This window comes from Colius striatus, chromosome 11 (genome assembly GCF_028858725.1).
Source record: "Colius striatus isolate bColStr4 chromosome 11, bColStr4.1.hap1, whole genome shotgun sequence".
In the NCBI taxonomy this organism is placed as follows: domain Eukaryota; kingdom Metazoa; phylum Chordata; class Aves; order Coliiformes; family Coliidae; genus Colius; species Colius striatus.
Window position 1 is genome coordinate 22,651,952 of NC_084769.1, and position 24,003 is coordinate 22,675,954.

Sequence of the window (24,003 nt, forward strand, 5' to 3'; positions counted from 1 at the left end):
CTTTTATTTATTTGTCAGTCTTTGGATACTTGGAAAATAATTACATAATAAAATAAACAAGTGCTGGTTTAGTTGGACTTGAGCATATTTAAAAGTCCCTTTGTGAACCCTTGATATTTTTATATACAAAAACTTGCTTAACATTATGTATTTTTTATACAAGCCTTTAAGTCTCCTGGGAAGTATGTAGGGATAAGTGTGCAAGATCTTGGGATAAAAATCAAAATGTGTTTAAACTGGTGGGAAAAAAATCACGTTTACTTAAATGTATCTTGTATTAGGCTACAGTGATCTCTACACTGCCAAGTTCATGCTGATTTCAGTTGGTCATTCTGCCTGAGTAAACTTTGGAATATATCCTAGACTTACACTACTTAACAACAAAAAGAACTCCCTCCAACTGTTAGCAGATACCAACTGATTTATTAATTTTGTCTCTCTAAATATTGTCAGCGTTCAAACTTCAGGTTAGTGTTAACAGTCTGTCTCAGTTCTAATGATAATAAAAGCCGTGTAAGCAGTATTTTGGCCTCTGAAAATAGCAATTACAGTTAACAAATTACAAATGCTGTTTAAAGGAATGTTTAAAAAATAGTGGTCTCGTATCTCTAATGGACTAAGGACACATAAGGATTGAAGAAAAAAATTAGTGTTTTTTACTAACCAGAGTAGCTGTAAATAGAAGACAACCTTTTCAGACACACATTCCCTCCTTTATTTCAGATGTCTCCTTGGAGTTTGATGTACCTGTTCTCAAAATGTAATTTTTAGCATTTGAGAGACAATGCATATGTTTGGTGTGGAAGACATTTGTCAGATCCAAAGTGTCAGGGTGCAGAGTTTGCAGGACTAGTAATTTATCCATGTACCTTGACCACCAGAAATGGTTGTATGGCTGTCACTTTCCATCCACACATCTGTCCGTGACATCAGGACATACTGGATATGCAATGCTTTTTGCCCTCATTAAGTAGATACAACAGTTGACTGCTGACTTGATTTTGGTAATTGGTAATTAGGAAATCATCATTTATAATTACTCTTGACAGTTATTGATCACATGGTATTGTAGAAATAAGTTGTCCTTGGAGATCATCAACAGAATATATCCACATAATTAATTGTATTTAGACTTTCAACCCTTAGCTCAATACTTCTAATTATGCTTGTGTTTAGCTCAGTAAAGTTCACTGTTTTCATAAGGATTTGGCAAAATGTTCCACAAGCGTGGAATTGACACTTCAGGAAACAAATGTTTTGCAGTACAATCTTATACAGCAGTCAGCAGCTCTATGATGGTGAGAATTAGGTATTATGTTGGCTTTATATAAGGTTGCAAAACAGAAAATGCTGCAATTTTTATTGATATTCCAGCATTATCTTCCTGAGGATTTTTGCTTGGGCACAAGTTGCAATATCAGAACTGCAATTTATAGGAAAACTTTGAGGAATCCTAAGTATTTTCACAAAGAACCATAGAATAGGAATTTATTGTGTGTTTTTAGAATCTACTTTTGATTTTGTTTGGGGATTTTTGCTTTATGCAGGTTTACCTATGAAATTGCCCCCGTTTTTGTCCTCATGGAACAAATAACACTCCGAAAGATGAGAGAGATTATTGGGTGGTCAAATAAAGATGGTGATGGAATATTCTCACCTGGTGAGTTTTTCCTCTGTGTTATGGTGGTTTGACTAAAACTTCAAAAGTTAAAATAAACATAAGCTGTGTATGAATGCCCACAATGTCTACATGAGAAAACAATGCTTCAGTTGTTTAGAAGTAGGAATGCGTTGTTTAAACATCTCACAAAAAAGTTTTTGGGGAAGAAGCCAGTTATCTTTGATTATGTCTATGTATCATGGCTAGTCAACATTTTAAAACTTGACTGGTATATGGCTAGGCCTTTAAACATCCTTTTTTTGAAGTTAATTTCTGGAGATGCTGAGCAACCACGATTTCTGCTGATCGATAGGTCTTGAGAATCATCTACCGACTTCCTTGACGGTCAGTGAGGATTTAGGCTCACAGTTAGAAACAGATTGTGACTGCCTGTCACTTCTTGGGACTTATTATCTGAGACATAATCTGATTGGATTCACAAGTGTGATTCCAGTATGAAGACCAAGACAAAGTGTCTTCCTGGAAAAGTGATGCTAAGGCAGTAAGCAATGACAGAAAAGACTGGTAAACCATGTGGAGGACCACATGTATGGAGGAACCATGTGTGGGACTACATGTGGACAATGTGGGCACCCAGCAGAACTCCAGATTTCTGTGCTCTTTTTAGTGGTAAACCAAGATAAATAGATGTTTTCCCTCCACTCATGTTCTTCAGAAGTAGGTGTCAAAATAGATTAGCTGAATCATAGCCTACAAAGTGCCCCTTTTCCTTAACTGAGTATAAGGAAGCTTAGAATAACCAGCTTGGCGGTGGAAATCTACCTTTAAGGCATCTACTATATTTACAATGAGACTAGATAAATCCATCTACTATGCAACATTTCTTCAGTCTCAGACAATTTGACGTGTTCCTGTCATTCTTGCTAAGAAGAAGTTGTCATGCAAAAGAAGCATCATGGAAGCTAAACTTTTTGGGAATGTATTGCAAAATGTTAGCAATTGAAAGAGATAATGGCTAGAAAATTCTGACCATCAGTATGACTTTCTGGAGGATGTGTCCCTATGCTGTTTAGACAGATGTCTATACATTTCAAAGATTTATTTTTTCATAGTTCACTGCAACTTTCACTGAATATGCAAATGAGACTTGTATGTCTTTGGTCTAATATGCATTTTTTCTCATTATCGTTATTTTATTACCCATCCATTTATTCATCCATTCACAGGAGGAGCTATCTCCAACATGTACAGCATAATGGCTGCACGCTACAAGTATTTCCCTGAAGTCAAAACCAAAGGCATGGCTGCTGTCCCTAAACTGATTCTCTTTACTTCAGAACATGTAAGCTGAATACACTGCTAATTCTTAATTTATTGATGTATGTTGTGAAGATACATCATCATTAAACAACCGCTCCATTAAATGTGCATATGTTTTGCTGCAGAGTCACTACTCAATAAAGAAAGCTGGAGCTGCACTTGGGTTTGGAACAGACAATGTAATTTTGATAAAATGCAATGAAAGGTAAGATGAATGCTAAGATTTTAATATATTAAATGTGTTCATCTGTTAAATTTGTTGTATTGTGCTTAAGGACTGGTTCTGTACAGTGTGTCAAGTTACTAATGGTCTGTTGAGAAGATCCTATTAAACTATTTCAACTGTAGCTAGTGTGCATTCTTTAATTTGCTTTGTCTTTCTGTTTCTGCAATAATTACAGAGGCAAAATAATACCAGCTGATTTGGAGGCAAAAATTTTGGAAGCAAAACAAAAGGTGTGTGTTTTCAAATATTAGTGCTTAAATGCTTGGCCTAATAAAATTACCTCTTCCTTTGAAGTCTGAGGGTTAACATTAAAAGAGAATATTATAATGATATAAATGTTATAATATATTTTTCAGCAGTCTCATTATCCGTTCATTAGGGAATTATCTAGATGTCTTCCTAGGGTTTCCATTTACTGTTTAAAACCAAAGTATTTTTAACTCTTGAACCACACCTGTATTTTATGACTTTTAGAAATAACTTTCTGTTTGGAAAGATGTTTAAAAAAGTAAGAAAATGTGAAACTAGACCTACCTTTATCCAAACTTTAAAATTCTGTCAAAAACACTAAAAGTCTGTTGAAATCCTAAAAATTCCCATAGATTTCAAGTGTGAGGCTGCAGAATTAGTAAATAAAGCCAATCAGTTTAATTTCAATGAATGAATGCAATAAAAAAATCCATAATTTTTGTATAAAACCACCAAAGTTAGAGCAATCCAAGTTATTATGTTTTTTTATTTCTTAACTTCTTTACATTAGGCAATTGCAGTTCACATTTATTTGATCTAATTCAAAATTGCCTCACTTTGATCTGATAATTCCATATTTATTATTTTTGTTTTGGATTGCTTTGTTCTGCTTTGTTCTGTTTGTTAATAGATAAAGACCAAAGGAACAGCTTCAAGCCCTCAAATCACAACTTAGAAATCATATTTAATTAATTTTCCTTTATACTGCTGTAAAAGTCTCAACTTTACTTGACTATTGCTAGTCTATTAGTAGAACATTTGAATCTCCTCACTGAAAGAGATTAGCCAAAATAATATTCTTAACCTTCTAACTAGTTAATTTTGAGAAGTTGCAATACCATAAAACCAGAGTTTGTTTGTACTACCATGTATACAATTTGTTAGTGCATACTTTTGCTTATATGTACCTTTCACATGGGAAGAAAAACATTTGTAGGCTGGAAAATGAGATAGCAACATTTCTAAAATGATTGTCAAGGTTTTTTTTTGAAAGAGGCTGGATTTTGTATGTGATATTGTTACTTTTATTGTAGGGATACATTCCTCTCTTTGTAAATGCAACTGCAGGCACAACAGTGTATGGAGCCTTTGATCCAATACAGGAGATTGCAGATATATGTGAAAAATATAACCTCTGGCTCCATGTAGATGTAAGTAACTAAACAAAGACAAAAAAAGACTTTTGTTTTGAATTAAAATATATATTAGTAGATTCTGAATGAATTAAACTAAGTTAGACTTTTTTCCAAAGCAATGAGTCTTCTCTATGTCTCTTCCAGGCTGCCTGGGGAGGTGGACTGTTAATGTCCCGAAGGCATCGGCATAAATTGAATGGAATAGAAAGGTACTACAACATGGTGCTTATTCATATTAGTCTTATTAAAGTACTTTCATAAGGTACATGACACTTGGCAAAGTCATGAGAAGATGAATTTGCTGCATTAAAGTGTTTAAACACTAAATTAAATAATAGGAAGACTGACAGGAAAGGTTCACACTAGGAAGATTGAAACAATACAGAATAAAACAAGGATGTACAGCTGAGGGAAAGGTAGGTTTTCAGCAGATTGGATAGAGGACAAAGGTATTGCTTGGCAAAATGAAAAAGAGTTTGGAAGGGATCACAAGTCTGGGAATGGGTGAAGGAGAATTTGTGGGGGAAAAAACAACATGTGAGGAGAGGTAGACAGTCTCCAAAATGTAGGGCTTTGAGAATAGCAATGACAAATTCAGAGAAGGTGTTTGAGTATGAACACCTATGATGGGAAGCCATGACATGGTGGAAATTTGTAGAGATTCTCTCCTGAAAGGCATTTGCAAGTATTTCCAGAAAACAAAAGAGTATATGCTCTGCCTGAAAATTAATGTTCTTTAAATGAAAGTTTATATATATGCTTGTGTCTGTACTGCTTAGACACACACACATATATATATGCACATACAACAAAAAGAGGAATGCACAGTAGAGACTGAATTAGTAGCAATTTTGCGGGGTAAATTTCAGTACCTATAAGGTTGTAAAGGACTATGATAGCACAGAGCTGGTACGGTTCTGCTGTGCCAGGCAGAAGACTGAGTGCATGCACAGGGAGGCAAGAAAGAGTCACAGATACTGCATCTTAGGGCACAGAGGCCTATGATTTGGTGCCATGTGGGGATTCCATTAAACAGGCAGGAAGCTCTGGCAAGAGGCTATAGTGAAGTCTGCAGAAAAGAGAAAGTGTGCCCCAAAGCACATAACTCAAAGTACCAAGATACCAAGACCAAGATACTAAGACCAGCAGCTAGTCTTTAAAAAATAATTAATTGAGCCCAGTTTTAGAAGGCAAAACATCTGTGTTGGAAGTGACAGTGTGATCCTCCACCTAGTCCTTATGGTTCAGGAGTTCCATGTGTAGTCTCTGGCACACTTATTCTGATATCCAACAATTACAAGGCTGTGGTCTGTAGGAGGTAATATGTTTATAACCCCATGAGTATGTTTGTCTCTAGATTTCCTCTGTAATGGTTATATCATAAAAGGCTGCTTGTCTGAATAGAAAGCAGAAAAGCAATAAAGAACCAGAAACATAAGTTCTTTCCTATCATTGCAGTAACAGCTTCCAGGGAAGCAAAAAAAAAGATTTGAAACAAGCTCTACTCGTGTGTGCTCAAATTAGCACAAAATTGCTTCGTTGAGTCAATCATGCTAAATCTAGGCACCGTGTAAAGATGTACAATGAAAGCAGTGAGCAATGTTCTTCCTTAGGGAAAACAAACTTTCCCAGTGATGGACATTTCATGCAGTAGAACAAGTTAAAGAACAATGTACAGAAGCACTGCTAGGAAAACCATAATGGGCTTTTCTGTCATAAGGACAGCAGTTTGTGGTGTGGCAGCAGTTCTCTGAAGTAGGAAAATCGTGTCAACCTCTTCCCAGTCCAGTTTGCTAGTCACTCATGTTATGCCAATATGTCTGATGTGAAGTCAGCATTTTTAAGTAACTTCCTTATGCTGCACAAGTTTAGTCACAGTAGTTTGGCACACCTCTTTTGACCTGAGGTCAATCCAGAGGTGCTAATTAAGACCATAACCTTAAGCAGATAGAGAGAGCAGCAGGCCACAAAGCATGATATTGTTTCTTTTCTAGCCAGCTGTACAAATCTTCACACATGGGATGGGGCCCATGTGTACTGCCTAATTGCCTGTCATGGGCCCCAGCTGGGCTCAGCTGCTAATACCCAGGCCAGCTGTGGCCTGGCCCAAGCCGTGGGTATGCAAGGCTGGGCCTGCAGCCACAACAGAAAGCCAGGATTGCCCAGGGCAGGATAGCCCGTGGCTGGCTATGCAGGCTAGAGACCCATCTCATCATGTTAAAGCAAACCTAAGGCTTCTTGCAAAAACTACTTGGAATTCTTTGCAACCTTGGAAGTGAAATAAATGCACTAAACTGAAACCACAGTGTTCTCAAAAGTAAACAAGCTGTTGCATAAATACGTGTTTCTCGACTACTTCATCTGAACTATTAGTGAAGTTTTTCAAAACATAATTGCTTCCTAGTTCTGAGCTATATATATGCACTGCCTAAGTAGAAAATCTTAGAGAAATGGTAAGCTCCCTAGGTACATCAGGAACTGTGCTGTTCTTTCAGCTGAGGGATGCTATGGACTAACCCAGCACATAATAGAGGTTGGAATTGTATCTGGAATCTTTATGGAATTAGTGGTTCTCAGACTGAGGTGAAGGAGACATGATGTTGCTCAGAACAGAGGATATATGTCTGTCTTCTGAGAGCAGGATGTAGAAGAGGACGAAAAACCTTTGAATTTTCTTTCAACCACATTGTGAGAACACAGGCGTAGTCTGTGAAATTTGATTATGCACTTTTCTTCTCTGGAACATACAGTGAATTAAAAGGACATTTGGTAATTAATTAGGGTGAAGAAGCCAATGGTTGTGCAATGTTGGCACATTTATTTTAGTGTCATCATTAAAGTATCCAGGGTAGTATGTTAAAATGCAGAACATCTCAGCTGTTTGGCTAGTAAATTAGATGGTCTTGTGCATCTACCTGTGTTTACATGTAAAAAGTTGAAAGCTTTACATACAGAATGGTAGGATTTTGATGTAAAATTTTATAGCCTTGTAACAGCCCGTGCATTTGACAGCCTAGCACAGAAAAGGCCTCTTGTGGCTTCAAGTGGAAAAGCAGGTAAGCAAGAGGATTATCTTTTCCTTTGCTTAGAAAGCTGTTCAGTAGAGAACTGTATTCTCCTAGAACTCAAGTTATTTTCTTAATTCTCTGGCACCTCCCTCCTCCAATCAGTACATTAAATTTATGTAACCTCTCAGACTGCTTTTGTTAATTTTATTAGTGCAATTTCTGGATGTGTAGTCTTTGTGGGGATGAAGTTACTATGCCAGCGAAGCAACATAGTCAGACACTAATTAGGTGGTATTAGTAATAACATCAACTAGTTGTAAGTCTGATATTGCAATGTTAACACATTAAAAATTGCTTTCCCTGAGAAAGAAGACATTAGAGACAGTAATAATTTCTGTAGTGAAATCATCTTCATCAAAATTTCATAGATCTCTATCTGAAAGCAGTAAAGAAAGGTGACTGCTTCAAGTTGAGTTTCTGTTTTCCAGACCTATCAGTGTGTAATGTGTTTTTTTGCAGAGCCAACTCGGTCACTTGGAATCCACACAAGATGATGGGAGTGTTGTTACAATGTTCTGCCATTCTTGTCCGGGAGAAGGTCTGCCTAACATTTAATAATTAAGCAGTTAAAAAATGAACCCAACTAATTGTCAAGCCCTACTTTTTACAAGGGTAGTGCAAAATGCTTTTTATTTCAAAACTTTTTTTGGAAGTAATAATTGTGTGGATTTATGTTGTGTTTCTGTGATATGCTGAACTAACACCCTTGATCTTAGTAATTGGTCACAGTCCAAACTACTTAAATAAAAAGCAACTTTTTAACCTTACGCAACGGTTTAAAAGTTTCTCACTTCTGTTGAGAAGAAAACATGCTGCTTTTATTATGACTCCAAATATACACTGTAAGGCTTTCTTATGGATTCTTCATTGTCATGAATGAAAGCAAGACCAATATCTTCTTCCTTTAAAACAATATGTATTTTCCTTAGATTATAAAAATTCACATCGTGTTTGAATAGGACTAAATCTGTTGTCTGCTAATTTCTGGCATGTCAATTGTAGCTAGAAGATATTAGTTGGGGAAGTGTTCCCTGCACATAGAACTGGGATGGAAGAGCTGTGGCTTCTGGCCCCAGATCTGTCATTGCTCCTTCAGCTGACTAATCTTTAAACCTGAAGACTGCAGCATTTCTTTCTCTTTATGACCACTTTGAAATTTATTGGAGGGAAGCACTAGCCATTATTTAGTGGCATACGTACTTATTATGCTAACTATTGCAGGATTTTGGCAAAAGTTTTTATTCTCTATATAAGAACTTTGATAGATGCTTTTGTATTTATTAGATATATGAATGTCTTTGAGCTTCTTCAAAGAATCACTCATAAACTCTAAAGGTGATGCAAGATGTTTTAGAAATACCACATGAGTAACATATGTTAATTTGCTCCTCTGTGTTTCCTTCAGAGATATTTACCAGTAATCTATAGGTTTCTACTTGTCTGTGGATCATATTTGTATGCTGCCAAAAAATGTCTGGTTTAGATCATCTTTACTTATTACTAATGTTAAGTGTCATAAAGCTGACAATGTATAAAGTTGAAGCCTTCAATTACCTTTTTTCTCCATTTTCTGCAGATGTCTGCTGCACTGACCACAGCTTTAGTCTAGTATGTAATTTAACACATCAAAAATTTAAGTCTTAAGAACACAGCCTTACAAAGCGAGTTGGACAAAGTTAATGTAAAAACTAGGAATCCAAAATAATCTGAGAATGTTTTTTCAGATGTGACTCTGTGAGTGTGTAAAACAATATGACTACTCAGGAACTTCTAAGAGAACCACTTTAGGTTATTAAATTATTTTTGTGGCTCAGATTTACAAAACAAAGTCAGGGTTTTGTAATTTGCCACATTGAAAAACAAATCTTCTGTATATATCTAAAATGCATTTTGAATATATTAATATGTACAGTTTCATATGCACATATGCCATATAAGTCATATCAGCACACATTTTTCATTACAGGGTCTACTTCAAGGCTGCAATCAAATGTGTGCAGGCTATCTCTTCCAGCAAGACAAACAGTATGATGTATCCTATGACACTGGAGATAAGGCAATACAGTGTGGTCGGCATGTGGACATTTTCAAATTCTGGTTGATGTGGAAAGCAAAGGTAAATAAGAAAAGTTCATCTCAAAAAGCAGAAACATATCTGTTTCTCACGTAATGAAACACATTTTGTTAACACAAATGTTTGTGTAATCACACTCTCTAAACACACGGGTATCTGAGTTTCAGGTCAGAAAAGAGCCATTTGAATTGTATAACAGTGTTAGTCACCAATAAATTCAGCTGGAATTTAGAAGAAAGTTTGAAGTCATAGGACACCAAAATGGTCTTTTGTTGTGATTCTGTACTCTTACATATATATTTTATGACCGATTACTAGTAGTAGCAGTGGAGTGGACTTGATGACTTACAAGGCTTCTTTGAACATCAAGTTTCAATACCTAGATTTTATTAGCAACTTTGAAAACAAAGCCTTTTTCTTAAGCAGCTTTACTCAACTGATGATTAACAGCTGATTCCCTGGTACTACTGATATGCCTGAATGGCTGAATTTAAGCATGGGCTTGCCTACAGGCTTACATGTTCACAAGTTGAAAGTTCATGTAGTCAAGAAAACATTTTTGATTTTTATTTCTTTATCTGTGGCTATCTTATTACCATTCTTCTGCTGACAAAATGGGAACTCGGTTAGGTAACCTATCCACAGTCTAATTGAGATTTTAAAATTGAGATTAAATCTAACATCAGCATGTACAGACACAAACCATTTTCAGTTTGGGTGACTGTTAGCCCTAGTAAACAACTTGTGATGATAAAAGATGTTCTCATGTAGATTTTGTCAGAATTGAAGACTGAGGGGAGAAAGTAACAGAACTTTAGATATACAGTTACTTTTGAACAGATTGTAGAGCTGTTCTTTATTTTTAAGTTCTTCAGAAAAAAAAAAAAGAAACATAACAGCTCAACACAAAATACTTCTAACAAATACTTTAATAGTCAGAATAGGTTTGACTACCAGCCCAAGTGTGTTTCAATTTTGACTCAATTCTTCCTCAAAAATAATTTTGGTACTGTAAACCAATAATGTGAAACCTTATGTGACACATTAGAATCAGACTATGACTAGCAGCTCTGAAGTGTGTTGTTTATGGTTATAATTACCGAGTGCTGACTACACCATCAAAACACAGACTGAATGTTTTTCTAAATACCAACTGAAAACATCCTGTTAAAACTAGCTTGCTGATTCCACCTCTGCTGTTATATTCACCTGTTAAACTGATCTCACTAAAGAAGATCACTCTTACCCTTTCAGCTGAGTTTCCATTCCATGTTCCTAGTCTTTCAGCAAGATCAGGGAAGATAAGATTAATATTAGCAATATTTTTTGAACCCAGAAAAATACCCTAAAAATAATCTAATATCAAAAGCCCTTGTTATAAAAATAAATTATCTTAAGACCAAAACCAAATAGTGATTACAGTATAGGCCACATTTAGCTACTTTTGTAGTGTAAACCAACTTTACTTTTAAATTGCAAGAAGTAATACTGCTAAACATTTTCTGACTCAAAATATTTAAGAGTGAAACCTATCTGAAAAGATGATTGCATCAGAGGGGGAAAAATGACTATATAATTAATACTTTCTTTCTGAAACAGGGTACTGTAGGATTTGAAAATCAGATTAACAAATGCTTGGAGCTGGCAGAATATCTCTACACTAAAATCAAAAACAGAGAAGATTTTGAGATGGTTTTTGAAGGGGAGGTAAGCTTTCATTCATTTAGTCTGCATGTAGGAGCCAAATCTGTATGTATGGAGTTTTGAAAACAGTCTTCACGCTTCTCACAATTCTTCAAGCCAGCTGTGCAAAACTGCTCTGGTTTTTTAAAGAACTACAAGACTATTGGTATCTGGCCATTTCATTTTGGCCAAATGTATGGTTTTTTTACCATAAATGTCTGATTTATCTCCTCTCCTTCTCTTTTGCAGAGGACTTCTCAGTTTAGGGCATGAAGACTACCTTAATACAATCTACTCATGCTGAGATTCCATATTATAACATACACAACTGAAAACTCGCTATTTTTACTGTGTATTTTGTTTCTAGTGCCATTGCCACTGCATAAGCTCTTGGGTGATAGAATAACAAATATACTTTGACCTCCATTTAACAAGAAAAAGCAAATTGGGTTGCAATCCTGGAAACAATTCCTCATAAAACTAATGAAGGTGAAAAGTATTTGCTCTTCATTAGCATCCTAAAACATTGTAAATTTGACAATAAATATGGAATCTAAGACAGTAGATGCAGCTGGCAGTACTGTAATCCATTTCTTTTGTTTTAACATACAGAACTAAGATTGTTAACATTTTGTCTTCTACCTTTATGCTAAAACATGTTACTGAGTAGCCTTTAGTGTGGGATTGATATTACTTTGTTTATTGATCGATATGTTTGGTTCTTTTTGCAGCCAGAGCATACAAATGTATGTTTTTGGTATATTCCACCAAGTCTCAGGGGCATGCCAGACTGTGATGAGAGAAGAGAAAAGTTGCACCGGGTATGTGTGTTTTGTTAAATGCAAGAATGTTGCCTACTCTTTCAACTCAAAGTATTTCAGCAAGAGAAAAAGAAGGGTAATTATTTAAAAATGCTGAGACAGGTAAAGGACAAGGAAACCTGCATGTCCTGCTCAGGCCTGAAATGAGTACCCATTACAGGATTTGGGATAAATTTAGTTGAAGAAATGACAGAGGGAAGTGAAGGCATCATAGAGACACCACCAGGAAAAGGAACATGTTTCTTAGGGCTTGAGGGGAATGAAATGTATCAATTTTGTAGTAGCACTTTAGAGCAATTGAAGCGGAATGAAATACATTCAGGAGGCAAAAGAATGATATTACAGCTGTCAAAATGAATTGGGTTTGGGTTTTTATTAATGTTTGGGAAAGGAGAACTTGGGAGGCAAACACAGGGGATTTTGTAGAGTATTTTGTATCTGCATCACACTGGGGAAAGAGAACAGAAATTGCTGGGTCAACTCAGTGCCATGTTAGATAACGAAATTGCCAAAAAAAGAGAGAAAAGAGGAAGATAGGTAAGACTGGTAAGAGGGAGGAAATGTTTGACTTGACTCTTAGGGGAAATTCTAAAGCATCGTACAAAAAAGTAAAAGAGCCAGACATCTGACCTTGGATGGCAGAGAGGAGAGCAGGATAAAGAAGATCTGGATGGAAAAACTGGACTCGATCAATACCAAATATTAAGAATGTCAGAACATTATTCCTTGTAAATTAAAGTGAGGAAGTGAGACTGCTGTAAATGCACAGTACTGCAAAACTATTGGAAGGTTTCCACGGCTTATGCTAACAGAAAATACTCTTTATGATGTAGATCTTGTTGAAACATTTCCACTGTTGTTCCATGTCTTCCCCTGCCCCATGTCAGAAAATAACTTTCAGAATGCATAATATTCTCATGGAAAACCTCAAAAAGGTGATTCTGGAGTTAGTTTTCATAAAAGACAGAAAATATTTCTTCTTTCTTCAGCACAAAGAAATTACATGTACATTTAATATATAAAACTACGATACAGTGAATACTCTAGGATGCTATTAGTCTATTGATAAGAAAGATGGATACTATTGTTTGTCAATTTTCCTTTAAATATCCAATCCTACACATTTTGGTTTGCAAGCTTTTTCTGTTACAGATATTTTTGTATAAACCAGTGCCTTTCTGATCTGTCATTAATTTTTTTTATTTCCAAGTCAAGAAATGTGTCATTCAAAGAAAGGACAGCATTTTGAAATCACTCTTCTCTGACTCTCTTTCTTTTTCTTTTTCTTTTTTTTTTTTCCTTTTTAAAGGTGGCACCAAAAATCAAAGCACTGATGATGGAGTCAGGTACTACCATGGTTGGATATCAGCCTCAGGGCGACAAAGTCAACTTCTTCCGAATGGTCATCTCGAACCCAGCAGCAACTAAGTCTGACATTGACTTCCTCATTGAGGAAATAGAAAGACTGGGGCATGAGCTGTAGTACGGCGGCTGAACTATTTCTTTCTCTAATTCACTGGTTTCAAGCACTGGCTATGTTTTTTAACTCAGTTCTGCAGAACATGTTTTAAGGAAATTCTCTAAGTTCCAATCTCCTAAGACATCCTTAAACAAAACAAATATAGGCTACTGAAACATCCATGTATTGGTAGAACATATTACTGAGGGAAAACACATTATCTTGAAGTTGAAGTACTATTGACTCTAACATTGATCTTGTTTATCGTAGTCAGCAGGAAATTAATAAGTACTAAAATAGTAAATTAAGAACTCTACACGGTATATATGTACAGTATAAATAAATATATATATAAATATATATATATACATACATATATATATCTGAAGTGGTTATAAACTTAGATCTAAGCCACAGCATGTTTTCCACTTTAAGAGAATTACCTTTTCCTTCAACAAATAACGATGTGGATAATGTGCAACAGATTTTCTGCCAGGTAAAAATAGACATATAGAAACATTTCTAAAATGTAGATTCTTAGGAGCTAAAGAAAATATATAACTATTAAATCTTATTGTTGGTGCTTCTCTCACGTGCAAAACAGCAATCTCTAACAGCACCTTCAAGTAAAATAGTTGTACTTCCCCTTTGGTGTCACATCAGGGGATAATAGTAGCAGAGTCATTGTAACAGGTATAATATTGCTGTATTTTTAGAAGTTAATTTGTGTAGATTGTGTATATTATTGTTAAATGACTTTGTGTAAAAGGATTTAAATGTAATAGTTTTACAGCAAGATAACTGTTGAATTGTAGGTATATGAGATATTTGCTTATTTATATGCAGAGATTTACCATGCTGAAGAGTTGTCTTGTATTTTCTTCCATTTGTAATGTATCCTATTTATATATTATTGAAGTTCTAAATAATGTTTATGGTATTTTAGTGTCTTTGTGAGCCAAAGAAAAATACAAGAATATTAGTTGACACTTTCATTTAAATTCTAGTGCCCTTAAAATAATGACTTACAGATAATTTTACTGAATAGGAGGAATTCTAACATTGTGTATAGACTGTCAAATGACAAAATCCCTTTAATCTATTAGAACTTTCAGTTTTATTTATTGTAATGTCAGACTGTCTGTTCAGTGTTCTGAATGCTTTTCTAGTGAATATTGATTGCTAACCAAGGCTCCTGTTTTTGATTGTATTTCAGGACTAATCTCTGTGACCATTTTAACTAAATTCTATGGGAGTTTTAACGAGCATCATTCTTTTAGTGAAATGGAATTCACTATGTGTTTGGAGCTTATGAAATAAATAAAATGAAAAGTAATCTCCAAATCTTTAAATACAGCTGGTTGTCACAATAATTTCAACTGGCTAGATTTTTCAAAGTATAGACTCTAGAGTCATCTGCAGCTTGTTCCATTTTAATCATTAGATAATCGATACTGCCAAGTGGAAAACTCCATACTGGAAGCAGAGCGATGGAACAAAATGAAGATTCAATAATCCTCTGTCTGCTGAGTTACTGTCATGGTGATAAATGGAATATGCTAATATTAAATCTTTTCATACATGACTGTATGGCTATCTTCTATGCAAAGCAGAAATCAAATCAAATCTTTTTAGAAAAAAATCAGTGAAATCCAGTCACGCTGTGCAGCTTTCGCAGCCTCTCTTTCAGTGCTGTGGAAGGACAGCTACAGCCAAGAGAGATTTCCATCCTGCAGGACCCACTGGTTGTCTTCTGAGGATGCTGTCTCACATCTTCGGCTGGGTCAGAGCAGGGAGAGGGAAGAAGCTGTTGTGGTAAATGCCATACCATATAGCACAGCCTTTCCAGCTTTTTACGGGACTATTGCTTATCCCTCTTCTGTAAAACTTTTCTTGAAACTGTTTGAGTTGAATCTAAAAATTGTTTTAATTTTGTCAGTATCTTTTAGCTTCATGAGAATGAATTTAAAAAGATTATCTACATTGGGTTTTTATACCATGAAACCCACTCAGTAATCTCATCAGTAGGGTATTTCTTTTATTAGGTTCTTTTCCTCAAGACAATGTAATTAATTTCTTGCTTTCTTGATCTGAAATCTCAATCTTCCTTAATTATAACTCTGGTACTTTACCACATCTTCAATGCTTAACATTTCTTGATGTAGACGTTTATGTGGTGTGGCCTCAGGCCTGCAATACAGAAGTAGTCAGTGTGAACGTTGACTTCAGTACCAACTTCCATAATATTAAATGTCAATCTTTACAGATATCCCTATTCATCAAAACTAGAGAGTCTCTCATTGAGTGCTGATTTTAGAATATAGAAAGAAGTTTGTTTTGAAGAAGAAGTACATGTCATATTTCAATTTACAGGCTTCTGTCTGAGATCTGGTCATGTCATAGTTTTACTTTATTCAAAGGGCAGCTAGAGAAGATTGAAAGATTTCCCTCAATCCTTCTTGTTTATGAGAAATAATGTGAATTAGTGGAATCAATGCAAAGATGTATAACTACCGACCTAGCTTTTATGTCTTCCACACAAACAGCACCATGGTCATTGTGATTTCTTCAGCTAGTTCTTAGGTGGGAATTTCTGACTTCCCTCTCTAGTCGAGATATTTTTGCAACAGTACTACTAAAGATCTCAATTTACCCTTAATCCTCTAACCTTAATATTTTAACCTCCTTAACCTCAAGATCATCATCTCAATATTCTTAATAATACTTTATTGCATTTGATTTTTTTTTTTTCATTGAAGCATATAAACTGGGTAAAGAGAATCATCCTCATGTAACTGATCTTGAAGCTATAGGAAAGACCATAATATGGCTTACTGGCATGTATACAGCAAGCCTTGGGCAGTCCTGTGATGCAGTCAGAAATAGATCTTGATCTCTTCAGCACATATACAATGTTTGCTCACTAAAATTTCTGCTTCTTCATTTAATGGAGTGTCCTGTGTTTTTATCATCTTAACACAGATGATACCTACAATTATACTTTTGCAAAGGTTTTAATTCTAATATCAGACTCTGGAGTGTTCCCTACCACATGTTCTTGCTTACATAGGCACAGGGCTCATATTAATTTCCATCTTCATTATCTGATTTTACCAGAGCAGTTACAGTCATCAGTGAGAAAACTCATCTGTGTTTTCTTCTCAGTAGGTAATTTTCATCTGAGTAATGATGAAAATGAGCTTCTCAGACAAAAGCTTACCTGGAATTTTCCTGCTTTTTAATCTATACACTATTGACTGAGAGACATCAGGAAGTATGGATAATGTTGATTAATTCAAAGCATTACAATTCCAGGTAAGTAACTTTGTTTTTCTGAGGTTTAACATACACTCTAAAGTAGCAATTTTGTCTTTGAAATTATGTGGACAATCACTGTAATTTTCTGTTGGTTAATGCAGATCAAATAAATAATAGGTAAGATCTTAGCTGAATATGTAGCTGCAGTGCTTATTAACTGATGTAACTTACTTGGAAAAGACTGACTGTTGGATAAAAATCAACAGCAGCTGTTGATTTTGAATGAGAAAATTTTTGATTGTATTATTAAAGGTACTTTTAAGAAAAGATAGATTATACCATTCATGGTAGACAGACAGAACCAGGGGCCTTGGGAATAACCCAGGATTTTAAAATAATCATTGACTTAGTTAATAATCTGTTTTTTGAATGGTGACAAATATGAAGAGATTTTTTAAACAGAATCTCTGTTTTGTGGTTTAAGAAGTGTTGAAGTTATAAAGAAGATATGCAATGCAGTTTTAATTTTTCAATAAAAGTTGATCTTAAAACTGTCTTAATTTGTCTCATATCATTTTTGTGAGCTCTTTTGCCGTACAACATTATCTCCCACATTAAAAACAAGAAAGCAAATGCTAAGGCATTTAATTTCAACCGTGAATTGAATGTGAGCTAGTACCAACACAGACCAAGGAAGAACCACCAGTTCTGAACCTTTATGAATTTTAATAGGGTTGTTGAGACATTAGTACTGTGTAGAAATGCTAAAAAAATAGAGAATCTAAGAGTCTTTCTGTGTAATGTTCTATGCGGTTTCTGGAATCCTCACGCAACTTATACAGAGGACCCAAGAAACTAAACAGGCACTTTGGAATGGGTAAAAAGAATACCATCAACCCTTATGCTACTTAATCTGGATATATTTATAAAATTTATTTCTTATAATGCAGATTTTACTCTCCAGAAGACTTGAATACATGCTTAACTTTACATACTTTGCAATGCCACTGGTTGACCTCAGCATTTGTTTATTAAACACATTTAAATCTGCACACAATGAGAACTAGGATATGTATATGCAATCAAAAACCTACTTAACTGAAAAAGTACTTTTCTGTATGTAAAAAAATGCAGGACAGGATCAGACCTAAACATGTTTTGAATAGTGTTGTGTTTCAGCATTTCTATGCTTATCTGACAAGAAATGTAATGGAGATGGCAGGAGCATCCCCCATGGTCCACAACAATACACTGTAGAATCTACTACAGGATTCTGGGTGCTTGACTGCAAACAAGCTTGAAGTTTGCATAGCAGAAAATCTGTAAGTATTCTTATCAGTCTGTTAGAGCTGGGTTTCTTTGTTCAGCCACTTTTGTCTTAATCATTATAACACAGTCTTTGCCAGTAAAAATGTTTCCTTGAAACACAAATAAATATTAGCAGTTTTATTTTGTGAGTAAATATATTTTGTAAAAATAATTTTGTAAAGGTGTACAAGGCAAGCCTAATCTTGCCATCACAGAAGTCAGTGGAAGAGTTATTGATGATTGCATTAACCAGTCTTTCCTGTTCTCAAAAATGAAAGACCGTTTCCTATTAAAGCAACAGAATGAGACCCTAAGTCTGAGGTAAGAAAGAGTCTTGAAATTCTTATAGTCTCTATAAAAAGGCTATCCATAATGCAGTGACATCAAACAAATTCAATATATTTTGTATAGAATCATAGGTATTTTAAAATACACCAGAAACTGAGTTTGAGCATTAAATAATTAAAGTGTAGAATTTATAACAGTGATATAACTTTGGGGAAATATATTTCCTAGTTGGGAAATGGTGAATCCTAGTTGGGCTTGAGCGAAGCATAGCAAGTACAAAATACAAGTCTTTCCCTGTGTAAACATACCATGAATTAGAGCTTTTGTGGTAAAGCTTTTGATGCATGATGTGTCTTTATCTATCTATGCATGATATATATTTTATATATATTGGGCATAACATGAAAAAGGATGATTAAAATTTTAGGATTCTAGACCATACCCTGTCATTCTATTATGTGAATAAAATATGTTGGGGGTTTTTTTGTCAAGTATATTGAAAAAATAAGAGTACATTTTGATTTTGGAAAAGTATAAAATGATTTTTTCCTTATACAGACAAATTCTAATTAATTACTGCCTTATATGTTATCCATAGAACTTTCATTGATTTTAATGGTAGGTAAGAGATTTGGTTTTGATTGGTTTAGGGTAGGATGAGCATCCTTCAAGTAGCTGGAGTTTTCTGAAGTTTTCTGAGTTTTATGGAACAAACTAAGCATGAGGAAAATACATGCTACAAAGAAACTTATTAAGAAGCTTATTAAGTCCCTTAGCATAATATTATTAATTCCTTTAATGTAACATGCAAATACCAGAATGTAAAGCACTAAAAATGATGGAATATGATTGTATCATGTGTGAATATTTAAAGGATGTTCATCTTGCATGCAGACTGTTCAAAATGTTAGGACTACTGTGCGACTGTTTGTAGTCAGGTACAGCTCATTGTTGTACAGAATTCCGTCTGCCTGAGTTTCTTTCTTAGCGTTTTATAATTTTCATATGTGACAGTCCTGCTTAGGGTGATGACACATGTACTGGGAACACTACTCATTCAAGAACAGCGACTAAGCTAGTGAAGAGGAAACAAGAAGATTCAAGAATTGAAAGAAAGCAAAGGTTAAAAGGAAGGATGTCTGCACAAGATGGAAGGGTTTGGGTTTCATTAGAGCTTTTGGAAGAATCAGACTTCTGGACAAAACAGAATTTAAGTTATGGTTAGGATAAAAGATAAGATGTAAGCAGTGTTTTTTTCAGTAGACCTGGTAAAGAAAGAAAAGAATTCTGGTTCTCTGTTTTAATAGGTCTATCTACTGAGGAAAAGTGAGTCATTGTTTAGTCATAATAACAGAAAAAAAGAAGGTAAAATATTACACACCTTGATTTATTTCTGCTATTCACTGGGTTATCTGTTCAGCCTCTGTATATCATTATTTCAGGCTGGATAATTACATATCTGTTTTTGCGAGTAGTTTTCTATTTCTTCTATTTCTAGACACATGCATGTGTATCAGAAAAAAGTGAAGCTTGATGTTGACCATTTTGTGCAGGACTTTTCAGGACATTTGCAAACATTCTTGAAGTATAACATTAAACAAGTATATCATGAAGGAAGTACTAAATTATTTGACTTTACCTGATTAAGTATGTATGTGTATCTGTGTGTGTTGTGCATGTATAAGAATGAATAAACCTCAATCATGGGAACTTTTTAAATTGTATACCTTTTTAACAGGATAGTTTGTCTGAAAACTGTTGGTTTGAGGTATGAATTACTGTATAAAAATGTTTGGCCTTGTTTTATGTGGAAAGATGTGCCACGACAATGTGAGCAAAACATGTAAGAACATTGCAAGTGATAGGAAATGGAGAAAGAAATAGGTTTAACATTTCAAGAAAACTTGATTTCAAGTAAAGTACAATTACTTTCACTCAGATTTACAGAAGCTTATCATCTTTAACCATAATATAAGCTGATTTGAAGCCATATCCACTTAGTATGACATCAGCAAGATGCCAGTGTATAATGCAAGCATTTTGGCCTTCAAACAAATTAAAACTTGAATGCTAACTGTGCCGAGTTTCTTTGGGTTAGAGTTATTTTCACAAGAAGGCAAGAGGAGGCTTGAACTGGAGAAGCTAAAGTAAGCATCTCTCAGAAGCAAAGTGAGAAAGGCATTAGATATTTCTCATTCAGTGTCATGCTGGTAAGTGTTTTTTATGTCTTCTAAAGATTGCACATATTATAAATTACATTCAGTATTCAATGTCTTGCCTTTTTAATTAGGGCTTTCGATGAGCCCCAGCTAAAAAGGCCATTCATCTCAATTAAGCTTCCTCCTTAACTTTCAGGAAGGCTGCCTGCAGGGTAAGACTGACATTTGTGCTTGTGGGCATAGGGCCAGACTGACCACTAGATCCTACATGATGAACTCTTGATTTCTATTACTTGGAGTTTTTTATGGTTCCTTGTTGCATTGCCTGGCTGTGAGCATCCTTTGAGCTGTCTCCTCTGGCGAATTCTCTCTTCTGCCAGATGCATAGCACTGGCAATCACTGAATGCACTAGCATGGCTCTTGATTATCTCTAGGAGTACAGCTTCACTGGGCAATGGGGTGAAATCTCCACATGCTGGATCTGACAGTGCTGAACAAAAGAACTATAGCTGTTAGGATTACAGAAGGATTTTCTATTTGTGGAAGAACCCTACTTCTACTAATTAATTGTAACTGATTTGTAATAACTCATTGTTTGAAGTTGCTGAATGGTATGCTGCTGCAACAATTGGGTGTGTTCAGTTATCTCAGTCACACTTAAAAAACATATATTACTTGTACCTGACCATGTTATGTTTCAGGGCTATTATATTTCTTTGTACTGTTTTCCTCTTAAATTTACTCTTAAATTATTCTACATATTTTTTCAAGAAGAGGGTTTGGGGTTTCTTTCCCATAACAAAAAGACCAGGTTTAGTCTCCCTGCTGTAAATACCATGTATCAGTAAGTAGCTTTTATTGTTTTCACTCAGCCCTAATGAAATGTAATTATTCTGTAGGTGTAATTTAATTGCCAGCTCTCTATTATTGTATAGTATTCTCTTGTCTTCCCAAGGATATGAGGCCTGTCTTTTTGCAAGATATGATGAGAAGTCACAGATTGCTAATTTGTGACTTGGCTCCCTAGCAGTGAGAATTGTAATTGCCATTAGACAGCTCCCTCTGCTTTCTTAAGTGGGTACACACAGACTGATTGCAGCATTAGAGCTAGTATTGCAGCTGAAAGAAAACCCAAGAACACTTCTTCCTTTTGAATACATCAACATTACTTTAAAAAGAGCTTCTAGGCCAGTAATTGCTACAATTTGCCTTTCCCAAAAGACTAATTTTCAGTTGTTGGTTGGGTTCTTTTCTCCTAGAAATTCTGTGACTGTGATGTAAATAATTATGCTTAGCCATTGTTAAACAACTTCAGAAACCATGTTGATTTTCTATATATAATGCTGCTATAATTGTACAATTACTAATGTAATGGAAGCAGTCCATTGCTTAGAACTGGAAGACACTTTCAGTTACCCTGTAGCTCAGTCCAGAGTTTTCATTAACCTAGCAAAGTCGTCAAAAGAAGGAACTGAAATCACTGGGTTACACCATAGAGTCTTAGTTGGATACTTGATTGAATTTACAGCAGGAATGCCACTTCCCTTCTCATCTTTTAGGAAAAACAATTCATTAAAAGAGCTTCAACAAACAAGTGGCACTTACTTGGGAATGAGTCTTCAGTTTGCAGTTTGTGTAGTGAACTACTAATTCCATCTACCTACCTAGATAATTTCTGACTTAGCATAATTAATATAAAAGTGTACATCTCTAGACTTGCAACAACAAATTATTCGTGACTTATAGGACACCCACAAAATTTGACATTGAAATGTATGTGTCTACCTGTCCCTAACTGTTTATTTATATAATTTAAATGTACAAGATTTTTTTCTAGAAGTCATATTTTTGTTATTACATCCATAGGCACTAGAAGCACTTTTTTACCATCTGCATAACTCGGCAAAGGGTACAAAGAGGAGTTGTGTAGGGAGGTAGAGCTTTCTTCTAGCCACTTAGTTTACTTATGTTTAGCTATCTTAAATTAGGATCATTTTCTAACAGTGTGGATGTCTATCAAATTACGTGTTGGTTTCCTAGGCTAAGTAATACAAGTTTCATTTTAAAATTTGAGTTAACAGATGATCCTGTCTCTACTCCCTTTGAATCTCACGTGCTCTCTGGAATGCAGAATAAACAACCTGGGCAGCTGTTCAACAGTTACAACAAAGAATACCAAGGATGTAGAAAAATATAGGCCTATTTCCATATTACACTATAAAATCAGGATTTTATGCCTAGTCCTGAATAGGGGATGAAATCTTGCCCACCAAACCCAAGTCATGCTCACATTTTCACCTTTTTTTTCTTTTAATGTATCAATTACTGTGTGAAAAGCTTTTATATATATTCTGCAAGTTATGCAAGTTATCTTGATCAGTTATTCTATAAGAAGCAAAGAAAATAATATAAAATAATAGATCTAAAATATATACATAGAAAAATATATACACAGAAAGATATATACAGTGTTAGAAAAATTTTAGCCATCATTTGGTTTTGCTTTCTTTTGTTATACACTACACACTATAAAATAACATTTAAACTACCTTACAAATTGAAGATCTTTGTTGTGTAATTCATAGTTATCCACATTCTATAAGCCACATTGCAACTGTAACTAGTATTATGAGTCTATTTTACTTGTAGTCCTCTGTACTCAGTAGCAATTTAGAAGATGCAGCTGTTGAATTGTTTTTAGCTGGCTCACTAACGCTTCCAATTCTTTTGCAGTTGACTGTATTTCCTGGGATTTAGTGGAATTGCCATTAAAAAAGTCCCCAACAACAAAACAGGAAAACATCAACAAATTACATTCCTAATTTATGCAGTTAGGTTGTAATCTGTTAATCACTAACAGATTAAGACCTACCAGCATAAATAAGGAGGTAGTTCAGAACCTAACACAAAAATACCCCAAACCCCAGTTTGTGACTTCACCTTAGTGTAATTCTTTTGAATTTTGTGTAATTTCACTAAAGGGAAACTAGGGTCAAATTTAATGGACTAGAACCAGCTGTACAGCTCTGGTTCTATAAGGAACATGGCTATAATAATTAGGCTGGCCTGGGGGAGAATGAGCTAGTGTGACCACAGGAGATGCTCTACTTCTCTTTTGTCAGCCTGTACTTGGGTTTGCAGCTAGAGCTTCAGGTTCATGTTTCATGGCTGAACATCCAATAACTGTAGCCTGCCAAACTTTGTTGCTGTGGTAGAGCTGCATATAAGAATGGTGGGCACTGTATTTCTCTGTGAATAAACTCATTATCCTGTCCAAGCCACCTACTCAAACTGGACCAGCCAGAGCAGCTTGTCAAGGACTAAGTTCTGAT

The 24,003-nt window shown here is 35.1% G+C and overlaps 1 protein-coding gene across 1 annotated transcript in view; it reads left to right on the top strand.

The window, feature by feature from the left end:
• The window catches only part of GAD1 (glutamate decarboxylase 1), a 32,245-nt gene extending 18,564 nt beyond the window's left edge, over positions 1-13,681 (top strand). Inside the window, exons 7-17 of the mRNA XM_062004543.1 lie at positions 1,548-1,660; positions 2,848-2,963; positions 3,067-3,146; positions 3,343-3,397; positions 4,451-4,567; positions 4,697-4,761; positions 8,080-8,158; positions 9,587-9,736; positions 11,294-11,401; positions 12,109-12,198; positions 13,508-13,681. Of these exons, the coding sequence (XP_061860527.1) occupies positions 1,548-1,660; positions 2,848-2,963; positions 3,067-3,146; positions 3,343-3,397; positions 4,451-4,567; positions 4,697-4,761; positions 8,080-8,158; positions 9,587-9,736; positions 11,294-11,401; positions 12,109-12,198; positions 13,508-13,681 (1,147 nt within the window). The remainder of the gene's footprint in view (positions 1-1,547; positions 1,661-2,847; positions 2,964-3,066; positions 3,147-3,342; positions 3,398-4,450; positions 4,568-4,696; positions 4,762-8,079; positions 8,159-9,586; positions 9,737-11,293; positions 11,402-12,108; positions 12,199-13,507) is intronic.
• The last annotated feature ends 10,322 nt before the right edge of the window (positions 13,682-24,003 follow it).